The sequence below is a fragment of the Rhineura floridana genome, chromosome 3 (genome assembly GCF_030035675.1).
Source record: "Rhineura floridana isolate rRhiFlo1 chromosome 3, rRhiFlo1.hap2, whole genome shotgun sequence".
NCBI lineage: Eukaryota > Metazoa > Chordata > Lepidosauria > Squamata > Rhineuridae > Rhineura > Rhineura floridana.
Window position 1 is genome coordinate 73,888,814 of NC_084482.1, and position 26,510 is coordinate 73,915,323.

The 26,510-nt window shown below is 44.4% G+C and overlaps 1 protein-coding gene across 1 annotated transcript in view; it reads left to right on the forward strand.

The window, feature by feature from the left end:
• The window catches only part of NOTCH3 (notch receptor 3), a 64,539-nt gene that overhangs the window by 33,596 nt on the left and 4,433 nt on the right, over positions 1 to 26,510 (forward strand). Inside the window, exons 9-31 of the mRNA XM_061616579.1 lie at positions 1,055 to 1,168; positions 2,536 to 2,649; positions 3,701 to 3,934; positions 5,623 to 5,733; positions 6,019 to 6,211; positions 6,450 to 6,595; positions 7,007 to 7,120; positions 8,154 to 8,273; positions 8,755 to 8,907; positions 9,919 to 10,147; positions 11,098 to 11,299; positions 11,589 to 11,742; positions 12,593 to 12,777; positions 18,490 to 18,622; positions 19,029 to 19,280; positions 21,910 to 22,022; positions 22,663 to 23,201; positions 23,541 to 23,888; positions 24,572 to 24,720; positions 24,827 to 25,040; positions 25,300 to 25,384; positions 25,691 to 25,853; positions 26,069 to 26,373. Coding sequence (XP_061472563.1) covers positions 1,055 to 1,168; positions 2,536 to 2,649; positions 3,701 to 3,934; positions 5,623 to 5,733; positions 6,019 to 6,211; positions 6,450 to 6,595; positions 7,007 to 7,120; positions 8,154 to 8,273; positions 8,755 to 8,907; positions 9,919 to 10,147; positions 11,098 to 11,299; positions 11,589 to 11,742; positions 12,593 to 12,777; positions 18,490 to 18,622; positions 19,029 to 19,280; positions 21,910 to 22,022; positions 22,663 to 23,201; positions 23,541 to 23,888; positions 24,572 to 24,720; positions 24,827 to 25,040; positions 25,300 to 25,384; positions 25,691 to 25,853; positions 26,069 to 26,373 — 4,370 coding nt within the window. The remainder of the gene's footprint in view (positions 1 to 1,054; positions 1,169 to 2,535; positions 2,650 to 3,700; positions 3,935 to 5,622; positions 5,734 to 6,018; positions 6,212 to 6,449; positions 6,596 to 7,006; positions 7,121 to 8,153; positions 8,274 to 8,754; positions 8,908 to 9,918; positions 10,148 to 11,097; positions 11,300 to 11,588; positions 11,743 to 12,592; positions 12,778 to 18,489; positions 18,623 to 19,028; positions 19,281 to 21,909; positions 22,023 to 22,662; positions 23,202 to 23,540; positions 23,889 to 24,571; positions 24,721 to 24,826; positions 25,041 to 25,299; positions 25,385 to 25,690; positions 25,854 to 26,068; positions 26,374 to 26,510) is intronic.

Consider the following 26,510-nt stretch of genomic DNA (forward strand, 5'->3'; position numbering starts at 1 on the left):
AGATTCAGGGCCAGCGCCAGGCATCACTGGACCCTGAGGCACCATCCTGCCCTGGGCCCACAGTGCTATAGCCCAACACACACACACAATCCAGGTGGCACGGGACTAACAAGCCCACCCGCACACTCCACCTACGTCTTGTGTTATGTGAATGACGTGCGCTCATAGTGCACACGCCTGCCATCAACCAAGATTGTAGTGGGAGCGTCAGCCCCTTAAAGAAGCCTCCTTGGCCATCTTGGGTGATGACAGGCATGCGTGCACACCACACATGGCATTCACACTGATGGGAGAGGTGGGTGGGGCGTGTGTGCAGGCTTATTGAAGCCCGCACTGTCTGTATTGGGAGGGGTGCCTGGGAGCTCCCTCTCCATGATCTGCAACAGTTGGGTTGCGGGACCTGATGCAGTGGATCATGGAACAGAAGCACCACCCTCCCACCCTAAGGAGGGGCCCTTAAGGGGCCGCATGGGCTCTCGGCCAGGGCCCAACCTGGCTGCTGTCTGATGCCGGCCCTGCACAGATTATACAAACATTATGTGATGTATTGGATGCATACTCTATCATCAGTAAAAGTGGTAACAACGTAAGACAGTTGCACCAGGCTGGGTACTCTACCATGACTGCAAAGTGAAAATGTTTTGAAATAATAGAGAGGAAGGAATAGGATGGGTGGACCATTAGGGACAGGGAAGATGGGACTGGAGTTTGGGAGGAAAGTCTTTTTTCTCTTTCTGCCCACTGGATGTCCCTTGCATAAGCTTCTAACTCTTAAACTGTATATTTGATAGTTTTCACTTGTTACAGTTTGTAACCTAAGGGACTAGCTTTCAAAATGTGAAATATTTTTCATGCCCTGTATTGAAAGTGAAATGCCATAATTTATGATGCACCTTTGCCCGTGTAATAAACCAGCCTTCCCAGGCATGAGCCTGCCAGGAAGAGATGGGCCCCTTGTCTCATTGTAGGCATGTGCAAGAGTGCTAGGCACATGTTTTATGCTTGGGGGGTGGAGTCTAGGCTTTGTAATGCAAATTGTTCCTCTTGCTTGCAGGTTTCAGTGGTACTTACTGTGAGATTAACATCAATGAGTGTGAGAGTAATCCCTGTGTCAATGGTGGTGTCTGTAAGGATATTGTCAATGGATTCAGCTGTACCTGCCCCTCAGGTAAGCCCAGGGCCTTTTCCAGCAAGGTGCTCTTTCTCACCTTTTCCAGAAGGAGAATGAACGTGGATCATTTTCTTCCCTATCTTTGTTAACCCCCCTCCCCCATAGCACTGGTGTCTATCCTATAGGTGAACTTGAGCCCATTCCCCCCACAGGGCTTCTTATCTGGCCCCTTGAAAGTGTACTTTATGTTTGTGTATATCTGAAATCTGCCCATGCCTCTGAGAAGGCTGAGCATCTACCCTGTTTGTAAGGACCCTCACTTTCATACCTTCTTCCCACCATTTCTTCCCCTGATGTTAAGAAATGTCTGTCCCTTGTGTGAACTCAGGTGTGTGTGCTGAATTTGAGTATCTTAAGTCAAGTTGTGCTGTAGTTTTTCAGGAGCTCACCCTGCCCCTTGTGTTCCCTCTCATCCTCTGCACTGTGGTACAGTTTGTATAGGGGTCCTTTGGTAAGCAAGGAGTCCAGTTTGAAGAGCTTTTTTTGTCAGGTCTGGATGCAACTGTAGTCCTAAGGAGAGTGTGTTCAGCTTACTCCCCCAGACTCACTCAGCTTTTCTGCTACCAAGTGGGTGGGGGGTCCTGTCCTCCATTCAGTTGCTTCCAGGGCTGATTGACAGACAGGCCTATAGCTTGCTGTGTGGGAGCTGAGACAATGGCATCTTTGTTCCCCCAGCCTGTCACACAGGCCCCTGAACCCAATTTACATGTGGGGCAGACACTGCAAAGCCCCCTGTGGAGAGGAGGGGGAGAGAACTTTGAGAGCTTTTGATATAGGCCTCTGGTGGTAGGGCTGTGCTGTGCAACCAGGATGGAGTTTGAGGAGGCCTGGCCCACAGAACTTTCCCTTCCAATACAAACCTATTTCTCCTTCCTCTCTTTGGGGCTTTCCATCCAGACTATCAACTTCTACCTGGCTTGATCTAGTTATGTACCCACTTCAGACACTGTCTGAGAACTATTATGCACTGACTCTTTTTGCCATCCTAGTTTGTGCCCTTTCCAGACATACTTGTAAAGACTTCTGTTTCCTCTAACAGCTGGAGGCTTTTCCCACCTAGCCCTATGTGAAACCCTACTAGGGAACGAGAGGTGGCTAGCCAGGCAATACCTCCACTCTTCCCAGTGCAGCACTGAGTGTCCATTTACCTGCTCCTTTGTACATATGGTGCAGATGTTAATGTAACATTCTCATGAATCCGAGAGGATAGCAACAAGGGCTCTTTCTGTGTGTGTTGGTGGGATGGTCTCTTGTGTATATTGGGTGACATGGAGTGTGTATATAAATGTTGCCAGAATGAGTGCATATCCTCCATTTCACTGGTCCCTTTCTCTTATTTGACCCCTTTTTATTTCTGGGTTCAGGCTTCTCAGGCTCCATGTGCCAGATTGACATTGATGAGTGTGCCAGCACACCATGCCAGAATGGTGCCAAGTGTGTGGACCGGCCCAATGCCTATGAGTGTCGTTGTACAGAAGGTAATTGCTCTCTGCACTGATATATTGTTTTTGATGCTCTTGCTCTGGCGCTGCTGGAGAGGGTTTATTGTGGTGATGACTGCATAAGGATTATTAGAATTTGACACAGCTGGGAGAAATTTCCCCCCAAATTATCCTTTACATCTGCCTTTCTTGGGTGCCTTTTTTGAGAAACTCGAGTTGGGTCTGCTATGAGCTGTCTTCTAAATCCATGCTCCTTCACCTGTGAGCATCTTTCAGGGGAAAGTGTCTGAAGTCTGAGCACCAGTGGACTGGGCTGGCATGATTCAGGAACAATCAATTTCTAATTTTGATACTGAGCCCTCAGCTCAATAGAGAATAGCTTTTCTATTCCTGATTCTGAGGTAGCTGTGGAAGATCCAGAGCAAATTGATGCTTTCAGGGGTTCTGTTTTGTTTCTTTTTAGATAAGTTTGGTTTAAAGACAACACAGAATTTAAGACCATGAAACTCCCAAGGGAGCCTATTGTGTTCTAAAGCATAATGGTGCATAGTGCATGCCATCACGTCATAAACGGAACTAACATTCCTGTGAATTAAGGGGATAGTAGGATTTTTGAACAGACTGCAAGAAACTTCTATACAGAACTGCTTTTAGGATAAGGGGAAAGGAAGCAAAATGAGTGTACACACTGCGGAAGGAGAAAAGAGGGGTAGGTTACTCCTTATTTGCTTGATAAACATGAAGCTGCATCCCTTATCAGTTGCTCAAACAAATAAAAAGATTCATATCTGTTGGACTTACGACACAATAGCTCTGTCTGAAAAGTTAGACTTTTAAGTAAAAGTAAAACAGAACAAACAATGATTGGACAGAAATAACAGATGTGTGGCTAACTGAATTTAGGTTCATCTTTTCAGAGAAATAGTAGTTTAGGAAGCCTTGCTAACATTTTAGATCAGTGGCTCTTGATGGACCTTACACTTCTGAAAACAAAAGGGAGGGGGAGAGGGGGGACAGCCTTTCCAAATGTGCTTTGTGTCCCGTTGCTGTGAGCCATGCTGATGCTGCCTTCCTTTCCCCCTCACAGGGTTTGAGGGACGTCTGTGTGAAAGGAACATTGACGACTGCTCTCCAGACCCCTGCCACCATGGCATTTGTGTGGATGGGATTGCCAGTTTCACCTGCACTTGTGTAGCTGGTTACACTGGGTACCGCTGTGAAAACCAGATCAATGAGTGCCACAGCAATCCCTGTCAGCATGGTGGCAAGTGCATTGACCTGGTGAATAAGTACCTGTGCCACTGCCTGCCAGGAACCTCAGGTAGGACTTCCTTCCGCGCTCCACACAGAATACTCCCTCACCCCCCTCTCTCCCTTGCTCATATTCCTTCCATTTTCTAACTTTCATCACCAAGACATGTATTTATTCTATTGGGAAAAAATGATAGATAGCTTGATCAGAGAACTCTCTATGCAGCGTACATAAGACAAATTATCAATAAAACACAGATAAACTCAGCAATTAAATATATATATAGATAACTAAATTATATGCCTGGATAGACTTGCTGAAATAAAAAAGTTTTCCACAGGTATCTAAAACAAGATAGGGAGTACACCTGTTTAATGCCAATAGGCAAGGCATTCCAAACTATAGGTAGTGCCTCACTGAAAGATTGACTCCTCACAAATGTAGAACAAATATTATATGGCATTTATAAAAGTGCAAATCCTACAGATCAAAGCAGTTGTATAGGCACATATGGGGCAAAGCAATCCCTCAACTATAGTGGTGCCAAGCAGCTAAGGGCTTTATATATGGATAGCAAGCCATAAACTAGGCTTGGTAACAAATTGGCAACCAGTGGAGCATTTGCACTAACTGCAGTTGCCAGACCAACCACAAAGGAAGCACCACATAGAGTGCAGTGCAGTAATACAGTCTTGAAGCCACCAATGCCTCAACTATTGTGGTCAAGCTGCCCTAGGCAAGGGATGGTTGCAGTTGTTGTACTAGCTGAAACTGGTAAAAGACGCTCCTAACTATTGAAGCCACCTGGATCTCCAGTGACAAAGCTGGATCCAGGAGCATCCCCAACTGGGTACCTGCTTCTTCAGAGGGAGTGCAATCCTATCTGAGGCAGGCAATTGGCCAGTTTCTTGGACTTGCAAACCACTCTTCCATAGTGCCTGTCCTGCCAGGATTCAAGCTTAGTTAATTTTCCCTCATCCAGCCCACCACTGCATCCAGGTGCTAATCTAGGGCCTGTACGGCCTCCTGATTCAGATGTTATGTAGAAACAGAGCCAAGCATCATCACCATGCTCATGGCACAAGTCTTCTAATGACTGCTGTCAGTGGCTTCATCTTAAATAGTATTGGGGATAAAATAATACGCTGTGGCACTCTATAGCATAACTTATGGGGGCCAAAAAGTATGTTCCCAATGCTGTTCTCTGAACTTGACTCTGTAGGTAGAGCCGGAACCACTGTAGCACAGGGCCCCCAGTATCTGGCAAGGATCCCATGATCAGTGGTGTCAAACACTGCAGAGAGATTGAGAAGCAGCAAGGTCACGCTCTTCTTGTCTTGCTCTCGATAAAGGTCATCCATCAAGGCATCTGAGGCTGATCTGGTCCCATGACCCAGGCCTGGACCCAGATTAAAATAGGTCTAGAAAATGTGTGTCATCCAAGAATTCCTGCAGTTGTCCCACCGTGACCCTGTTCACCACCTACCCTAAAAAAGGGGATGTTTGTGACTGGTCAGTAGTTAGTCCAAACTAACAGGTTCAGAGCTGGCATTTTTAGGAGTGGCCATGCCACTGCCTCTTTCAAGGCTGCAGGGACCACCCTCTCATGCAGTGAAATGCTGATCATTTACAGCACTTTTGGGCAGCATTCTTAGATGATACAAAGTCAGGAAGGAATTTCTCAGCTTGCTGTAGGGCTCTGTGAGGCAGGATGACTACATCTTTCCTCAGGCCTACATTATGTCCTTTTCCCCAAGGTGCCAACTGTGAGATAAACTTTGATGACTGTGCCAGCAACCCCTGTGATTATGGCATCTGCCATGATGGCATCAATCGTTATGACTGCATCTGCAAATCTGGCTTCACAGGTGATGCCTGCGGGTGTGTGTGTGTGGTATTGCTGGGGGGAGGGGAAGGAAGGAGCAAAAATCGAAAAGGAGCTGAAACAATAGCTGCAACTTGAATCAAGAGATAATGGCAGGATTTGCATGTATGTGGCAAGTCTTTGGTTTTGCAAGCAGAGCCTGACATGGTACTGCTCAAGGACTCCTATAGGATTTAATTCTTACCTGGTGAAGGGGACAAAGCTGGACAAAAATTGCAGGACGAGACCTTGGCTACTCCATTGCTGAGCAGTCCTTTCTCCCACTTAGGTCCCCTGTGCAATGTGGAGATTAATGAATGTGCATCCAACCCCTGCAAGAACGGCGGCACCTGTGTGGATGGTGAAGACAGGTTCTCTTGCCTTTGCCCTGAGGGTTTCCATGATCCACATTGCTATTCAGAGGTGGATGAGTGCAGCAGCAGCCCCTGTGTGCGTGGCACATGCCACGATGACATCAATGGGTGAGAGCTAATCACCAGAATGCAGATCCCAGCAGGATAAATTTGGGAAGAACTGCTGGGGCAGAAGTAGGCAGGCTTTGCTTCTGTTGTTTCCATGAGGTGGCTGTGAAGCCAGGAACAGATTAAATCAATTCCTACAGGCTAGCCAAATGGGTTGGGCTAGCAGTGGATGGGGTTTCTTGGAGAGTGTAAGAAATCTTGCCTCCTTCATCTTTTTTTCCTCTTCTTTCCTTTACAGGTATCAATGTGAGTGTGAGCCAGGCTGGGCTGGCACCAACTGTGATGTGAACCGCAATGAGTGTGAATCCAATCCATGCCAGCATGGAGGGACATGCACTGACTATGTCAATGGCTATCGCTGCAAGTGCAAAGAAGGCTTCCATGGTATTCTTCCTTATAGCTTTCTTGCCTTACTATAATTGCCCATGCTTTTCCGTACAGATTTACACCACACTTAACCTCCATCTAGTCTTCTATATCCCAGGATACATATCCCACTCACATGCTGTTTGCTGTCTCTTGGCTTCCAGATAATACTCTGCCTGCTATCCATAATTATGCCCTCCATATAACCCTCAGTATTTGAGCCATCTAGATATATGAGGGATTTGCAAGTATCTGCACTCTGCTTTCTTGTTCCCCCATCCATTATCTGGGAATTGGGTGGGATACCCTGTGCACTAGACTTCTTCTGCATGCGGGCTAATGTGGGGTGGTCGCACGTGGGAGAAAGATCTCTCTCCCAGGATCTCTTTGCTCATGGAAGACATAAGATTTCCTTTGGTTCTTCTACAGGGACTTACTGCCAGACCAACATAAATGACTGTGCCTCCAGCCCTTGTCTCAACAAGGGCACCTGCATTGATGGTATTGCCAGCTATGCCTGCCTCTGTGACTTGCCTTACACTGGTAAGCTATGTGGTTGAGTGGGTAGGAGGGAGCATGTGAGGTTCTAATCTGCTGGAAAACGTAATTATTGTTACGTAATTCCAGCCCAGTGGAGAGAGCTGTATAGCAAAATCTGACTCTGATTGGAACGTGGCCTGTGCCAGGATTGCAATTGGAAAGGGAGAGATTAATAAGCAGTAAGTTTTTTTACTGAGTGCCATGTTAGAAATTAATATTCTGCATTTTAGCCATGTATGGATAAGTCATGCAGATGATGAATGAAAGACTATGGTGTAATATTTAGATTAAGCATAATAGATGGAGAGTATTCCATGCTGCTATTCCTTCCTTCTTGAAAGATAATACATACTCACGTGCATGAAAGGAAGAGTGTGTGGAGAGCTGAAATAGATGAGCATGTGGGGTGTGTTTGTGTGTGCGCGTGTGCATGTGCATGTGTTTGACAAAGAGACTGAGAAACGAACTGATAAGGAATTTAATTTTGCCTTTAGTAAGTTTAGCTCTTATGAGTCCCCACTTTGTAGGCTGAGTTCAGGTGATAGTGTCACAACATGCATAGGGAGTTGAGTCACTCATTATTATCTGGTGATATGACAGGCATTATCCAATAGATGCTTGTGACATTTGCACAACTTTATTCTAGACCTCACTTTAAATTGCAACAGCATGCACTGACTGTAGAAAGGAACCACATTTTCCGAACAACAATATATTATGGTGTGGATGCTTGGAGATGTGGTATAAGAGAAGTGCTCCTCAAAGGAAGACATCTGGATCCATGCAACAAATGACTGGCAACTGAGCATTTGTTCCTCTGTAAACTGATTGAGTGGGAAGCTTTTGAATTAACTTTATTACATTTGCCTTATATACAAAGTAGGGTTCCCACTGACATTGCTTTGTGGCTAGACATTTGGTCTCTGAACTTGATTTGTATTTGAGTCTAAGACATACATTTTTTAACTCAAGATATGCTGGTTATTAGGCCAGTGGAAATCCAAAAAATTATACTTACCTGTCTCTCTTCCTACAGGCCGGAATTGTGAGAATGTGCTAGCCCCCTGTTTCCCCAATCCATGTAAGAACAATGGTGTCTGTGACCACACGCCTGACTATGAGGGCTTCACCTGCGGTTGTGCACCAGGCTGGCAAGGTACACAAATGCATGTGCCCCTTCCCTCCTGTCCTTTTGTGAATATTGTGGAGTCAAAACCCTATTGTCCCATATGTTGGTTTTATATAAGTTGAGTTTGTGCTGTCCTGAGTGTCTTTAGATGGAAATGTGGAAAGAAATTTCAAAAGTAAAATTAAATCTTTTTACTTGTTTTCGTATTCGTTTATTGTCTTTTGCACAGTATTAACCAGATGGCTGTGATTCAAGTGTGGCATATTTGGCAATATTCCTGATTGTAATGTTCTGATGTTTTTCTCTGTCACTCCGAATAGCAAAATATTTCAGTCTGGGTAATCAATTATTTCATACTAGACCCATGCTTGTGATATTGGTTAGTTATTTCCTCTGTTTGTTGTAGTTATGGCTTTTTACACTTTTCTGTATAGTGGATATAACGATATTTTAAAAAGTCAACCAATAAAGAAAAGAGAACTGCAACCATCTTTTCTTATCCCCATAGGACAGCAATGCCACGTTGATATTAATGAATGTGATCAGAACCCGTGTCGAAACAAGGGCACCTGCACCAACACACTTGGCAGTTATAGATGTGCCTGCCGTCCTGGTTACACTGGCACCAACTGTGATATGGATATAGATGACTGCACACCAAGTGAGTTCACTTGAACACATGGGAGAACAGGAAAGGGGCTAACAATTAAGAATCTGAGGCCCTGCTGACTGTTTTGTTGAGGCAATGTATCAAAGAGAACTGGGTGGAAGTTCCTGGAAGCAGCATTGATGGGACAGAAAACCCAGTAAAGAATTGGGAACTGGGTGAAAAGGTCATTAAAGTTAGGTGTGATCTCCTTTTCCAAGCTGGCCTGCAAGGCTCGCATTCATGGAAAGAACTGTGCCTTGTCATTTGTGCCCAGAAAATTAAAAGACTAGAGCAAATTAAATGAAGTAGATGAGTGAGGATTTAAGCAAATTTGCTTGCTTTTACCTAAGCATAATGTTCTGAGTGCCACAACATAACCATCCATGCACAAGACAAGAGGCAGCACCAGGCTTGGGTGAATCTCAAGCTTTGCAAAAGTACAAAAAGTCTTGACGGAAGAAAACAATGTGAGAGGGGAACATGTTTCTCTGACAGCCTAATGAGGACTGAGTGTGCTCAGTAGGCATGGAATGCCGATGGATTGTTGCAGGTGGGAGAGGGAAAACAAAACTGGGAGGGGAAGTGTAATGGAATATTCTGGAAAAGGGCATGGCTGGCTAGAACACCTAATAGGAGTGCTCTACACTGCAACATTTTGTATTTCATACTTTAAATTTTTGCAGAATTTTGGATTTTTTTGGCTAGGACTAGTGCAGTACTGAGATATGAGGCAGGGTAAACAGGCTGCAATTAAGAACAAGTCAGGCAGACCTAAATCTTCCTGAGATTAAAATATTTGAATGTAACATTAAGTCTTGTTAATTCCAGTGAAATTTCAACATATCTTCTTCTTCTGTACTTCCTCAATCTTGAGGCCTAGAATATTCTACGTTACGTGTGTAATCCCGCAAGCATGCAGTTTAAGAAGACAAAGAGTTTAGCCTTTTTGTATTAGAGGAGTTGCTAGTGAAAGAACTGAGAGCCCATTTGGACCCTTTTGAATATTCTTCTCCCTGCCAACAGATCCTTGCCTGAATGGTGGCTCCTGCCAGGATGGCATCAGTACCTTCACGTGCACCTGCCTGCCAGGCTTCACAGGTGTACACTGTGCAACTGAGACCAACGAGTGTCTGAGCAACCCCTGCCGCAACGGGGCCACCTGCACAGACTATGTCAACAGCTACACTTGCACTTGTGCACCAGGCTGGGCTGGCCTACACTGTGAGCACAATGTGCAGGAATGCACTGACAGGTGAGCTGACCAAGATAGTTTGCCATGAGGGACAGTGACTCACCTGGTATCTTGCTCATTGCCTGTCTTGTAAATCTGATTGCTCAGAAGGCATAGTTTGCAGAATGGACACTAGGGCTCCATTCGTATGAACAAAGCCAAAGAGTGCTATAGCAGGGGTTGTTATTGTTAACACTTATTACCTGCCTTTCACACAGAGGTACCAGGGCAGGTTACAACAGTTTTAAATATGGCATTACAAATAACCTAAAATCATAAAAAAGGGTGGGTCCTAAAAATTTACCTCTCAAGTCTTAAATGTAATCCAACTGAAAAGGCTGGAGGGCTGCTTTACTTCTGTATGGTTCACATGCTTTGGATATTGGAACACATTCCCCACTTTCCCTTTGTATGGAATATAATGTTTAATGAAGTCATAAAAATGTATCCAAGAGTTTTCTCCTCTGCTTTGTAGAACAAAGTAATTGTCTTATTAAAGGAGACAGAGGTACTGTGGCAATGGGTGGACTGGGCTGTTCCAGTAATGTTCAGATGAATGATTCAGAAGTTGTATATGTTCCTGTTTAAAAGTGGGTTCTGTACTGTTGTCCCCTCTTTGTTTTTAACTCCTCTATCAGTGAAAACTGAGAATTAGCTGTTCATATGAATATAGTCCATGTCTGGGAGGAGCACTGGATGCTACACAGTACCAGGAGCCAGTTTCTTTGGTTGTCAGTTTTAGGTAAATGTAATCCAATTGGAAAATGTTGACTAAGAAGAGAGGCTTGTCTCACAGTTGCATCTTTCACCTAGGTCAGAAACTTTTCTGTAAGATGTTGTTCAGAGATACAAGCCAGCATGCTTGGTCAAGGGTTAGCTAGTGGGGTAGAGCTAGCCTATTCTGGCACTTGGGCTAGATAATCTCATTACTCCCTCCTTGACTTCTGATTCCTGTACCTATGTTCCGGCAGCTCCTGCTTCAATGGTGGCACATGCTTGGATGGAGTGAATTCATTCACATGCCACTGCCATGCTGGCTTTAAAGGATCCCACTGCCAGCATGAGATTGATGAATGCCAGTCACAGCCCTGCCTCAATGGTGGTGTGTGCCAGGATGGTGTGCAGTCCTACCGCTGTACCTGCCCTCAAGGCTACACGGGTCCTCAGTGCCAGGTAATCTGCCCCAGGCCTCCATTCAAGGGGATTAAGAGTACTCAGAGTCTCCTCTTTAAGCCAAACTTCTGCAACCCAGCCTGAACCCCTAAATTTGGATGGGATATACATCATAGTCACTAAATATATAAACCCAGTACATAGGCTTTGCATGGAGATCTCTGGGAGGTTGCAGCATAGAGGCACCCAATGAAGATTGAGTGGGAAGGTGCCTGGGTTTTATCATTGGCAGGAGCAGGGGTGCTTTTATCTTGCCACAGACTATCTTGTCTTGTCATGCACCCTCCAGACCCTGCTGGATTTGTGCAGTCGCTCCCCCTGTCAAAATGGTGGCCGCTGTGTGCAGACAGGCACTACTTTGTCCTGTGATTGCCCTGGAGGCTGGACTGGTCGTTACTGTGACATCCCCAATGTTTCTTGTGAAGTGGTGGCCAGAAATCGAGGTAAGGAAGACTTCTGCTCCAGGGCCAGTGAAACCGAAGCACTTCTTCCAGTACTTAGGGGGTTGTCTCTTCCTCATTTATCCTGCTACCTGCTTCCACAGTAACCTTGATGACACATGCTTATCATCCAGACTCTCCAGCATTACCAGCTTATGTTCACTGGCAAAGCTGATACAGGACTTGTAGAGTTGACACAGTAAATGTCACATCCCTTCAGGGATGCTGGGACAATGTCCTTGGGTTCACTGGTGCTCTAATCAATACTTCAGAATGCTATTCCTAGAGATGTTAAAAACAAAAAAAAATGCAAATTTTCCATGCTTCCTGAGGGCAGAATAAAAGCTGCAAATATTATTGCAGAAGCAGTAATACTGCATTTGAGGCTGTATACTAATTTCAAAATGCTGTGACACTAGAGGTGATGGAGGAAGAATGAGAGCTTGACAGGCAGTGGATAAGAACAATGGAGAGTTGGTCTGGATTCCCTGCTCCTGCTGTGGTGGTGGAGCACGTTGCACATGCTGTCACTTTTTTTAAACTTGAAACATGAGGACTATAAAGAGGCTCTTTTAACAGAAATGAAAATTAGAATCTGATGCAGGAAACTTTGGGATAGTTTGTTCTTCCCCAATACAGTATATTTTGAATTGAGTTGAGGACTAAATGCTAGTGGTTTGGGCAAAGGTTTGAAGCAAGGTCTTGGGTCCTGTTCCTGCTACCAGCTTTGTACAACATTCTTTCAGTCTTGACCTACCCTGTTCTTAGTGACTTTGTTTAATCCTTCTTCAGAAGCAGGTGAGCAGTATAGGTGGTGGGCACACAATGTGTAATTCTCTTTTCTGTGCAATAGGTGTGATGAAAGAGCAAGTGTGTCATTATGGTGGCCGTTGTGTGGATGCTGGCAATACTCACTACTGTATTTGCAAGAAAAGCTACACTGGCAGCTACTGTGAAAGTGAAGTCAACCACTGCCAGCACAACCTGTGTCAGAATGGGGGCACCTGTCGCAATTTTGTGGGAGGCTACGCCTGTGAGGTGAGGGACGTCTTGAATTCAATAGCAGGTCAGGGATCCTGGTGTCTCTTCAGAACTCTGGGAAACCTGGTTATGTTTCATGAGGAAGTGCAGGAGACCTATTTTATTAAGTTTCAGCTTGCTGGATGTCTGCTGAACAATCACAAAATAGAAAGAAAAAAGATAAACTGGCACAAATCTGCAACTTATTTTCCCAGTAATTAAAAAAAAAAATAAACCTGTTTTGCTCCAAGGTTTTATTCCATTTAGAGGGCTTTGTATTCTAGTTTTGTTTTTCCATTACAGCAATCTCCCATAATTTTGATAGTAACTCTTGTTGGATGGATGGTTGAATCGGTTAAACTTCCAAAATCTATACATGCTGTTTTTTGTTTATTATGAAACAACAACATGACTAAGAATAAACAAAAAACAGCATGTATAGATTTTGGAAGTTTAACCGGTTCAACCATCCATCCAACAAGAGTTACTATCAAAATCAGCAATGAAGTACCTTGAGTTGTTTCTCAACTTCTCTAAGAGTTTGCTTATGGTAGCAGCAGGCTGGATCAGACCCATATTTCTATAGTGATGCTCACAGACTTGACTAAACATGTAGAAAGGCTTTTTTATATTTAAAGTCAGTTAAAGTCAATATTATGGAAAGATAAGGAATGTTTTAAAGTGAGAATTAATTTTTTTCTTGGAACCTCCAAGCTATTCAAATTTTGAGGACATGTGTGTTAAGCATTCTAATCTTGACTGGCAACTCCACTAAAATCCATTAGCCAGATAGATTGCATCCCTTTAAATTAGATCTAAAACATGTCTACTTGACTTTGATCCCTTTTAAATGTGATCTCTAAATCTGAAAGTTCTTCATATTGTGCTACATTTCTCAAATGCAAGCCACTGGTACAAAATATGTCCTCAGTGCAAGTATTGGTAAAATGGGGGCTCCTGACACCCATTTTCTCAATAAATGCAAAAGTTATTCATTCCATCAGATCCTTAAATATTTTTTCTGTCGTATAAATTCCCCCAGTGTCCTATCCAAATCAAATAATAGGATGATATATGACAAAAATAATTCTATTTATCCCATATCTGAAGGATTTGAGTTGGTATTCTTTTTAAACAGGGTTTCTTGCATTCTTCCTGCATAAACTATGATAATGGTAATGAGAAGGACTAGTATTTATCTCCTTAGTATGAAACCACTGCTATAACGAGCTGTTTCAGACAAGGCTGCAACCTTAAAAGCAGAAGTGGCTCCTTGGTTTTTGGTTCTCTTGTATAGTGCCTGTGCTTCCTCTCTTTTTTATTAACCCAAATGTGTTTATGAATCCATGTTTTGCCAGTTTTTTTACTGCTGTGTCTGGACCTATGGCAGGGCACCTCAGGCCAGGGGGCCAAATGCAGCCTATCAAGCCTGTCTTATCTGGCCCTCTGAGCTCTCCAAAAGTCACACCCTCTTCTGGCCCTACTTTGCAAACTCCCTCCCGCTGCTTTACTGTTTTGCCTGACTGGAATATGTTCTTAAACTCTAATAATGCCTCTTAATTCCCTGGATGGAGAACAGAGAGAAGTGTGTGATTGTGTATGTAGAAACTAGCCTATGATACAAAGTCAAATTATACAGCCACAAGAGTGACTGTATACTATAGTCAGCATGGACTTTTCGCATTCCGCAATGTTAAATTGAAAATACCCCCATGCCATTCTGATCCTTCCCATAAGTGCATTTCAAAACAAAACCTTACAAAACTTATTGTCCTGAATGCAGAAACGCTTGCCGAGAGGAGACTCCTATTCCCCTGACAGAGCTCCAGTGGCCAGAGTGGTTTAACAGTCAGCTGCTCTCATTGAAGCTCTGTGAAGGGAACAGGACATCTAGCAACACTTGGCACCCTTCAGTAACTACACTTCCCAGGATTCTTTGGGAGAAGGCATGACTGTCTAAAGTGAAATAAAGGCCTGGTGTGGATGTGGCCAGTGACAGCTTTGGTTTAAATTTGGTTGGGAGACTACACGTGCCTGCTGTAGAATAAAAAGGTGGGAGAAACCCTGAAAAACAGTGTTTTCCTTTTGGAAAGGAAAGGGGCTTTGCCTCTGCCCAGTGCCCACCCACCCAATCTCCTCCCCACCCCTCCCCGCCCTCCTCCTCCCCCCTCCCCTCCCCAGGTCAGTTTCACCTATCCTAAGCATGATTGCACAGGAGTAAATACCACTGAACTCAAAAAAGCGTGCAAATGATCAAACCTGCCCTCCCCTCCTATTCCCTCCCTCTTGTCCCTTCCCTTTCCCTTCCTTCAACCCTCTCTCCCCCTCCCCATCCCGTTCCAATCCTTTCCTTCCTCCTCCTCCTCTTCCTTCCCCTCCCTTCCCCTCTGCCCTTCCCCCTCCTCCTCCCGGTCAGTTTTACCTATCCTAGGACTACGACCTGGGAGACCAGGGTTCAAATCCCCACACAGCCATGATCTTGGGCCAGTCACTGCGGCAATGGTAAACCTCCTCTGAATACTACTTACCATCAAATCCCTATTCATAGGGTTGCCAAAAGTCTGAATCAACTTGAAGGCATTCCATTTCATTTTCAAGCATGATTGCACAGGAGTAAATCCCATTGAACTCAATAAGTATGCAAATGATCAAACCCACCCTCCCCTCCTCCCTCATATCACCTCCCTTTCCCCCCTTCCTTCATCCCTCTCCCCTCCCCTTCCAATTCCCTCTTTCCCCTTCCCACTCCTTCTGGTCCCCTCTCCCCCTTCTTCCTTCCCTTTACTCTCCCCTCCCTATCTTCCTCCCCCATGATCAGTTTTACCTATCCTAGCCATGATTGCATAGGAGTAAATCCCATTGAACTCAATAAGCATGCAAATGATTGGACCTGCCTTTCTCCTCCTTCCCCTCTTCTCTCCCTTCCCCTCTCCTCCCCTCTTCCTCCTTCCTCCTCCCCTCTTCCTCCTCCCCTCTTCCTCCTCCCTCTTCCCCTTCCCACTCTAGGCTTCCCTCCCCAAGGTCAGTTTTACCTATCTTAAGCATGATTGCACAGGAATAAATCCCACTGAACTCAATAAACATACAAATGATCAAACCTACTCTCCTCCTCCCCTTCCTGCCTGCTCCCCTCCCCATCGGTCAGTTTCACCTACCTAAACATGATTACAGGGGAGTAATCATGCAAATGATCAATCCATTCTCAGCAAACTTGCACAGGATTCCATTTCTTACTTCCTGGACTAAAAAGCAGGAAAATTCATTAACAGGCAAAAAACCTTGCAGTTTAAGAATGTATATATAGTCAACAGATATTTCTATCAAACATTAAAAAGCAGGGAAATTGGGCAGCTATAGTGAATGCACCAGGGGTGACCTCCTCTCTGGGATATTGTACTGCCCTATAAATTTGTAAAAATGCAAATACAATTTGGGTTGGTCTTTCACAGTCCAATCCACTTCCTGTGTAGCTTGGAAGAATTTGGTAACATGTGCCTCTGAACATATGGTGAGTGGTGGCGACACCTGCAGTCAGCCCAAATAACAGAAACAAGACATGTGCTGTGTTGATCTTGTTTTAGCAGGGAGGAAGCAACTATATTAAAACAGTTGATATCGTTCAGATAGTCACTTTAAATATGTTTGATTTACTTTGCAATTTTAGTGAAGTTTCCTATAGTAAATCCTTCTCTTTTGCTTCTGTTTCTGTGAATATGTGAACTACAGCAACACTTTGCAACACTAAAAAAAAGCTCCAAAAACAATTGTGGAATAATGGCACTGACTATTCTGCAGAATAGTCTCCAGTGGACATGAGGAGTGTCTCAGTTTGTACAAGATAAAACAGTGGGAGGTGAAATATATTCTAGCAAAATTCTAAGTGCACTCTATGTTTTTAATTGACCATGCCCACCGTTCCTTAAGTGGAATAGTTTAAGCATAGCAAGCTGAAAACATACATCTTGGGCAGGCCAAGTTTGTTTTTTCCAACAGCTAGAGTCATTGCTTAAGTAGCAACATATTGTAATCTCTCTGATTTTACATCAAACTGCAGTTTCAGATTCAACTGTTAATGCACCCAAAATAGAAATGGAGCACAACCTCCAGTTTGAAACAAAAAAGGCTATCTTCACTATCGTGTGACATTGACCAATAAAAAGGCTTTGAAATTAATAAAAATAAATTTGACACAGATTTCTGTGATGAATAATGAGAGAAATATAATTTTCTAGGTTAGATTCTCTGTAGCAACAGCAGTAACACAGAAAAGAAGCAAAGTAAGAACACCAACAAAAATACAAAAATATAATTCTCCATCTTTGGAGATGGCAAGTGTTGCCACCACTCACCATATCTGAAGCACATGTTACCAAATTCTTCCAAGCTACACAGGAAGTGGATTGAACTGTGAAGTCCAACCCAAATTGTGTTTGCATTTTGACAAATTTGTAAGGCAGTACAATATCTCAGAGAGGAGTTCAGGTCTCCTGCTCCCCTGGTGCATTCACTATAGCTGCCCAATTTCCCTGCTTTTTAAAGTTTAATAGATATAGCTGTGGGCTACAGGTACATTCTTAAACGGCAAGGTTTTTTTGCCTATTAGTGAATTTACATTAATTTCTGAACCCATTTTTGCTACTGACCCTGCCCATCATGTGACATCTTGAAGGTTGCCCGGCAGGAATGCAGCTGTCGAACTGAAAAAGGTTCCCCATCCATAGCCTCTAGACCTTGAAGAAGTAAAGTGTTGAATTGGAACAAAATAGGCAATGATACTAATTTTGTTGTGGATAATGCTAGCTTTCCATGAGAACTGTAATGTATTCCAACAATATATGCCAGCCTTGATCTTTCGATAGTTTCATAATTATGCTTAATCATTTCTTACATACCTAATTGATTTTATATTGCATGACAACACTTATAATTTTAAAAGACTCTTATAAATTGCTGATGTATTAATATGAATTCCTAATAGCACTGACAAATCCCTTTTATAACCTGAAATATATGTTTCAGTTAGATGAAATAATCTTTTTGCAAAAAAGAATTACCATAGGTAATTTAATGGGTTAATACCGGAATGTACATAAATTATTATTTTGATCTCATTCTTTCCACCCAGAATCCATTTTAAAAAAACAACACTAATAGCTCTTGCTAACTAGCGGAGTAAATAAGAGACAGCAAGCTGCTCTGTTTGTGCTCTAGCCATAACAAATTCTTAATCCACTAACAGAAAACATGCCAAAGAGATGTACTTTTTAAAAGTCCTTGCCAGAATTGTTTGCCTCAACCTTTGCTTTCATATATTGCCATTTTTCATAACCATATAACTTTTTGACCATGAAAATTAATAAATCAGTTGATGGATATGAATTATGTATATTATTTATTATGTTTTAAGTTCTTGCTATCTATTTTCCTTCCTTTTTATAAAGCCAGAATGAAATGTGTGTATAAATCTTGGCATAATTTGACATAACCTGTTTGCTCAAAGTCCCATTAAGGTTTAATAATCTTAATTTAAGCAAAGAAAGGGGATTATAAGACTTGAAGGAGCTTTCCCATGAAATACTACTATTTTTCCTTGTGTTTAGGCATCAAGAACAGTACAAACAGATCTTAAATTTTAATAGAGCCAAGAGTAGGTAACCTTTTCATGGACCTAAATTCGAGCCATTCTGGCTCTTTTATGCTCATCCCTGTCTGTCTTCTCTCCCACTCCAGTGTCCACTAGGCTTTGAGGGGAAAAACTGTGAGTATGACATTGATGAGTGTCAGTCACACCCCTGCCAAAATGGAGGGACTTGCATTGATCTTACTGGTCACTACATTTGTTCTTGTCCACCAGGAACTCTGGGTAAGTGCTAGCTCTTGGGTAGGGAGATCTTTGCTACAGTATGTAAAGGGTATTATATACTCATTTTGCACTTCCTGTAGTAGGAAAATACAGGACTGGGAAAGGGCTTTATGTTCTGACAATGCAGTTTTAGGTTAGATTCCTTCTTGAATAATGTGAGAGGGAACTCTGGATTTCTCCCTAGGGCACATGATGGAGAATATGGGTTCTGAGTTCTCCCAGGCCTGTTTCAGAATAGGGTCCCTAGGGTAATGGACGCAGGAACGCTAGCTCGTTGTAGTGCACCATAAAGGGTGGGGAATGAGTTCTCATCTCTTTATGCTGGCAGTTCAGGGAGTGGGAGGAGGAGGTTTGGGTTTCCCTGAGTTGGGATGTTTGATGTGATGGCTTGCTGTTGTCTCTCTAGGTGTCCTGTGCGAAATAAATGAAGATGATTGTGCTATGAATCCTGGCACCCGGGTCCCCAAATGCCTGAACAATGGAACATGTGTGGACAGAGTAGGTGGCTACCGATGCAGCTGCCCACCAGGTTTTACAGGCGAGCGCTGTGAGGGAGACATAAATGAGTGCCAATCCAATCACTGCCACCCACGCAACACACTTGACTGCGTTCAGGAAGCCAGTGACTACCACTGCATATGCAAGCCAGGCTATACTGGTGAGGAAGAGGGCATGCTCTTTTAATGTGACTCGTGTGCAAGGGGCAGGGAGGGGCATGTTCGTGCTGGATTATAGTGGTAAGGAGTGGATCCAGGTAAGATGAAGTATGCAAATTGTGCTAAATCAAGTGAAAACTGTTTTTCTTTAAAAAACAAAAATACACTATTTTTATTCTAACAAACCAAAATTCAGAGTGTGCTGTGTGAGATTTCACATTTCACTGAATTCTTTCTTTGGGGCAGATATTAACCCCCCTACAAAAAAAAAATCTGGAGAAAAAATCTGGGGTGGGGCATGAGGTTGATTTTTGTCTGAGTTATAAGTCCTGAGATGGCAATAGAGAATGCCCTCTGCAGATCAGCTGAGTCAGAGCAGGGATTTAGAATCTGTGACCCTCCAGATGTTGTCATCAGCCCTAGCCAGTCTGGCCAGGGATGTGAAGACTATTTATAAGCAGTTACTTTTTAGGCTGTAGGCATGCCTATCTCTCTCTTTGTAGTTAGCAGAGAAACAGATCTGGCTTAGCAAGCCGTTACAAAGATTTAGATGACATCCCCAAGATTTCTTGGAATACCCCAGTTTGCTACTCTGTTTCAGAAATTTCAGCTCTCTCGTGTTGACTCAAGCTCCACAAATCTTCACAGATGGATTCCTCTCACAATACAGTAAGGCTCAGATGCTTCATAAGGTAATACAGTACTAGGACAACATGGAGCATCTTAACTGGTCCCAGGCACTCCATCCTCCCCATATGGATTAGGATTTGAAAAAGCAAGGAAAAGTGTGGTTGCATGGAGGATAAATTATAAGCAGGCACAATTTGTGACATCACTACTGATCATGGGGCACATGTATCAAGGCACAGCTTCCAATTTCCTGGTTTTGTGGAGCTTGAGCAAATATGAAAGAGCCTCAACTCTGGTCTTAAACCAGCAGGTTTTTTATCATTGAATTTTCCTGTTTTTTTTAAAGGAAATGTATTAAAATACTTTGTTCTGTTAAGTGTGGATGTGTGCATATCGGGTGATGTGTGTGTGTTCAGCATGGGGGTGTCTGGGGTGCTGCAGTGTGGGGGTCTTTCTGGGGTAGGGCATTTGTGGGGAGGGTTCATTGTGAAGTGGGATGGGTAGCTCTGTATGTGTGTGTATGGCAGTGTTCAGTGGATGGGGTGGGGCATGGGGGCAGGTTTCAGTGCGGAAAGGGTGTGTGTATGGGGAGTTTTGATGTGGTGGTTTCAGTGTGGAACTGGATATGTGCATTGGACCTTCAGTTGAGTTAGGTGTGTGGTTTGAGTGTGGGGTGGGGTGTGTATGTGCTTCAGTGTTTGTGAGAGGGGTTCAGTATGGGCAGGATGTGGGGTTCACTATGGATTCACTATGTCTTTTAGTGTGGGGTTTGGCATTTGTGTGTGAAGCTTCAGGATGGGATGAGTGAGGCTGCAAAGTTGGGCAGTTATAGGGAGTTCAGTGGTGTAGCAGGTATTTCAACATGGTGTGGGATGGAGTAGGGGGAATTGCATTTGGGATGAATGCATGGTTTTGAGGTGTAATTCATCATAAGGAAGGGCAGGATATAAATCTAATAAATAAATAAATAAAATCATAATAGTTTCTCAGGTTTCAAATGTGTCCCAGGCCTCAAAATATTGTCAATCCCTCTTCTAACCACTATACATCACTGCCATGTCCCATAACTGGTAGGTTGTCCCTCTGCAAACACTGTAGTCCTCCAAAAATTACCTTGTAAGCCGCCTTGATGTACTTTTATGAAAAGTGCAGCTTCTAAATACTTAAATACATTTATCAAAAATCAGTCTATGCATGCTCTGTCTTATTTTGCCACTAGATGCTGCCATAGACTTTAAAAATGGGGCAGGCAAATTTTAATAACTTTTGAACTACTGCTCAGAACTTCACCAAACCAATAAAGGATTGCCTTCTTCGACAAGCATGAATAAAGTACATCAGTAATTTTCATGAAAGTTGGAAACAAGTATACAGTATGCCTGTTGAAAAGTTGGAATGAAAAGGGTCAAAGGGTCAGTTCTTGGCACTTGTTATCTTGCTATATGTGTGGCACTTCAGATTGGATTGGTATGAAATTTGGCACATTTGTAGACCCTATCAGGTGGATTATGTATACCAAGTTTCAAGTTGTTAACTCAACAGTTACCATTTTTATAAGTTGCAGAATTTTGAAGGTTTATATTGGCAGAAGCTTCTTTCTTTTGAAATTCTCCTTTGCTAAACAGGCACTCCTGCGCTCCTTAAATTTCATGTTAGGGGATCCATGCTGTGTTTGACTGATCTCCCACATAGGAGTTTATGGGCAGCCAAGTGGGTGGATATGGATCGAGCTTTACAATTAAATGTACGTTCATGAGCTAAAACAATGATTGGAATAGTGGCTGACTGTGTGTAAAGCATTCACTGGGGAAAGATGTCTGCATGTGGGGACTAAATGCCTGAGATAGGCCTCCGCGGCCACTTAAGTGAATGAATATCAGCTATAGCAACTGGTGCCAAGATGTAAGGCCAATTATGGCAGGGTGGTGGTGTCCTTGGCCAAGCTCTGCTGGGATTATGGGCAAATCTCCACCAATGATACTCTGTTTTTCTTCTCCTCAGGCCGCCATTGCAAGAACATTGTGAATGCATGTGAGTCTCAACCTTGCCAGAATGGTGGGAAGTGTAACCCGGCAGTGAACCTGCCCCTAGGATACACCTGTCACTGTCCCCGAGTGAGTGTTCTCTGACACAGCTGTTCACAGCAAGTGAACTTGCAACAACTCCTGTACACAAACATTGCAAGGGACTAGATTAGGGAAAGAGAGACAATGGTTGGGAGGACTAGTAGGTAGGGGAACTCTTAGGCTGATGTGTTGGTGCTGGGCTATGAATGAATTTCAGTACCTTCTCATAAAGAATTTCTGCCTTTGAGGGGTTTTTTTTGGGGGGGGGAGGTAGAGAGTGTAGTGCTCCCTAATGGAAGGCTTGCAATGGAAGGAGTTCTCTTTCTTCTTGGGAGTGGTGAGAAACAGTTCTACTGTGTGATATTGTGGGGATTCTTGGTTATGGTGCCTGCAAGAGAAGTTTGATGCAGGAGTGTAGCAAGATGCAAAGGTCTAGTATGGCTAATGAGGGGAGATTGTGTTGGTGAGTGGTGCTTGGTCCTGGAGAGTGGGATTAGGGATATGAGAAGGTAGCTTTTTTGAGGGCAGAATGTGGGTGTTACATCTTTGAGCTTTGTGGAGGGAAGGATTTTCTTACCAGGCCGAGAGCTTGTAAGCTGTTGTGCCAGAAACTTTCCATTGCTAGGCAAGCAATTGGAGGGTCTTAGCTGCTTTTCGTGTACTCACTCTTCTTATTGTTCTTTTCCAGGGCTATTCAGGCATCCACTGTGAGCGTGTGCTCTCCTGCCGGGAACTCTCCTGCTTCAACGGTGGCAGCTGCCGGACCTTGGCGCTGGGTGCTCGCTGCTTCTGCCTGCCCGGGTGGGCTGGACCTGACTGTCGCCTGCGTGCCAACAGCAGCTGTGCGAGCCTGCCCTGCCACAATGGGGGTGCCTGCCATGAGATTCCTGACCCCCCTTATTTCCAGTGCCTTTGTCTTGGTGATTACACGGGCTTCCATTGCCAGACCCCACGTCACCTGCAGCCCCCTAAGCCCCCAGAGCTCCATTGCCCACTGAAGGAGTGTGCTGCAAAGGCTGGGGATTCCTACTGTGACAAGATGTGCAATAGTCCAGCCTGCCACTGGGATGGGGGTGACTGTTCCCTGCTAGTGGATGACCCCTGGAAGCAATGTGAGACCCCCCAGTGCTGGCAGTACTTCAACAACAGCCAGTGTGATGAGATGTGCAACACTGTTGAGTGCCTTTATGACAACTTTGACTGCAAGAATCATGAGCCCAGCTGCAAGTAAGTCCTGCCACTCTATTTCTGGGATGGGAGGCCTCCAGTTATGTATAATATTACTTTTTAAGATGTTTTAAAAGATTTCTTTAAAAATATGTTTTTAGGCCTATGCCCTGCTTGTAACATGGCCATGGCTCAGTGCTAGTTATGTGAATTCCTTCTAACTACGTGACTAGTACTGAGATTTGGCCATATTAGGGTTGGGACACAGGAATCCCTCACAGACCCAGAATGCCTTGTGCTCCTTCCTCTTTGGGGCCTAGCAATGCACAAATGATTTGGATTGGTATAGGATTGGTTTTGACAGGAGTGACTCACCTCCATTTCCTCCTCCTTCCACAGCCCTGTTTATGAGAAGTACTGCTCGGATCACTTTGCCGATGGGCGTTGTGACCAGGGCTGTAACAATGAAGAGTGTGGCTGGGATGGGCTGGACTGTGCTCGAGAAGTGCCTGAGCACTTGGCGAATGGTGTTCTGGTCATCACTGTGCTGCTGCACCCCGATGAATTGCTCCGCACAAGCACCATCTTCCTGCAGAAACTGAGTGCCATTTTGCGAACTTCCTTGCGCTTCTGCCTTGATGAGAACGGCAACTACATGATCAAGCCATATTATGGGTCTGTCAGTCGTCCGCCATATTATGGGTCTGGTGGTCGGCAACGCAGGGAACTGGAACTAGAGATTATTGGGTGAGTCATACAGAGGGGTTTGGGGAGTTAAGGGAGCTGCTGTGGTGTTTTGTAGGACTCTGGGCTCGGATAACATGGAGGGAGGAATATTCGAAGGGTCTCTTACAGACAACTGCAGAAATGATCTGCAAATCTGACAACCCTGAGGAAATACTGCAAATCAAAATGACTACAAAAGAGGTTTTAGAGCTAAATAATGGGATTATTTAGTGATAGATTTCCATAACTGGAAGGGATTCATCCAAGCATTCTTACAGAATTTCATGACGATATTACTCAAGGACCGATTCTGATGTGTAACTGCTTCTGTAGCCAAAGTATCAGAAGGTGCCTAATGGAATAAAACAAACCAACGAACTCCTGAGTGGTGAATCGGTGGAATCCTTATGTTAATGCCAAGCAAATGGACTGCATGCATAGAATATGGAAAAAATGTGTGTGTTTTAGGAAGAACCGGCATGCATTTTGTAAGGGGAGATCATGCTTCACAGATACATTGGAATTCTGAAAAGTACTGATACATCTAGGATGGTCTTATCCTTAATGCTTATGCTAAAATTGTGTGAAACGCTGCAGGCCTTTTCCTGCACTGAATAGTATGTTTTGTAGAGCTGGCTGACTTGCCTTCTCCTTGAGTTATGTGTGATGCTTTAGGCCTTTGTAACACTTGCCTCTTTCTCCAGGTCTGAGGTTACTCTCGAGATTGATAATCGCCTCTGCTACCAAGCTTCAGACAAGTGCTTCCCTGATGCAGAAAGTGCTGCTGACTACCTTGCTGCCCTGTCAGCTGTAGAGCGCCTAGAGTTCCCATACCCCCTCAAGGCTGTAAGAGGTGAGGGCAGGGGAGGTGGCATTTGATGGAAGCAGAATTTGCCTGTGCTTGGAGTATATAGGAAGTTAATGACGAGTCTCCTAATATGATGCTATTGTTTTGGCAGGTGAACAGATCCCTAAGCAGGACTCACTCAAGTTGGTGCCATTGCTGGTGGTAGCAGCCCTGATTCTCCTGGTGATCCTGGTGCTGGGTGTGTTGGTGGCACGGCGCAAAAGAGAGCATAGCACCCTCTGGTTTCCGGAAGGCTTCAGTCTGAAGAAAGAGAGTAGCAATAAGAACCGGCGTGAGCCTGTGGGTCAGGATGCCCTAGGCATGAAGTAAGAGGCTTTCAGTCACTCAGGTGCTGCCCAAAATGAATCCCTACTTTCTGTAGCAGCTTTTCAGCTGTTGCAGAGGGATGATCAGTCATGGCTTTCTGTGATTTGTACTGTTGCCAACTGTGCTTCAGTTAGCTGATTGAGAACTTTTCTTTCATTCTGTGGGGGGGGGGAAGAGCAAGAGGATGTAAACCAGTAGCCTTGGTATTTGCCCTGCACTGCTATCTGGCTACACTGTGTATCTTTCCCTCCACTGCAGGAATATTGGCAAAGGAGAGAGCCTAATACCAGACTGCTCAGAAGACTGGCTGGATACAGAGTGCCCAGAGGCCAAGCGACTAAAGGTATTATCTGCCTTCATCTGCTCCTTTTGAGACTTTGCCTGACTCAAGAACAGAAACACCAACAGGATTCCAGCTCCTTCCTGGAGCTATCCTACTGCCTGCCTCCCTCTCTTCTCCCCGCCCCGCCCCGCCCCGCCCCCAGTGTCTTCAAGTATTACTCTCTTTATTAGACTACGATGGGTCTGGCTCATTTGGTGCTTCCCAGCAAAGGACACTGCAAGCAGCAATGAAGTAGTTTGATGCACCAGGTGAATAGGTGCAAGTGGCTTTTCCGAATAACTACAGTCCTGTGTTCATCCTTGCCAGGTGGAGGAGCCAGCCATAGACTGTGAAGACCCTGTGGACTGCCGCCAATGGACACAGCACCACTTGGTGGCAGCAGACATCCGCATGCCACCATCTATGGCCCTGACACCACCCCAGGGTGAATTTGATACTGACTGTATGGACGTCAATGTCCGTGGACCAGGTAATTGGGAATAGGGGGCATTGCAGGGGTACTCCATAACACATTGCAGGCAATGTGTGATGAACAGAGTTGGTGTGCGACTTCCTTTCTCCTGCAACAAGTCCTAGAAAGTTTTGTTCTAATCTAGTATATGGGACAGGAGAAGCAGAGACAATCTTTTTTTTAAAAAAAGCACACACATGACAGCAACAACTTTTATTGGGTTCTCCTTGCAGATGGCTTTACTCCACTTATGTTGGCCTCCTTTTGTGGTGGTGGCATGGAGACTAATGTGCCTGAGGAAGAAGAAGCAGATGACTCCTCTGCCAACATCATCTCAGACCTAATCTGCCAAGGGGCTAACCTGAGTGCCCAGACAGACCGCACAGGTGAAACTGCACTGCACTTGGCTGCCAGATATGCACGGGCAGATGCTGCCAAGCGTTTGCTGGATGCTGGTGCTGACACCAATGCGCAGGACAACACAGGACGTACACCACTTCATGCTGCTGTGACTGCTGATGCCCAAGGGGTCTTCCAGGTGAGTCTGAACCAATGAACCAGTTGAGCCTTTTTAATCTTGGACAACTCCCTCTCTGTCATCATTTACTATGCTCTCATTAATAACACATTCCTGTTCCATCTTCAGTGAAGAGCCACTGTGATTGTTACCACCTA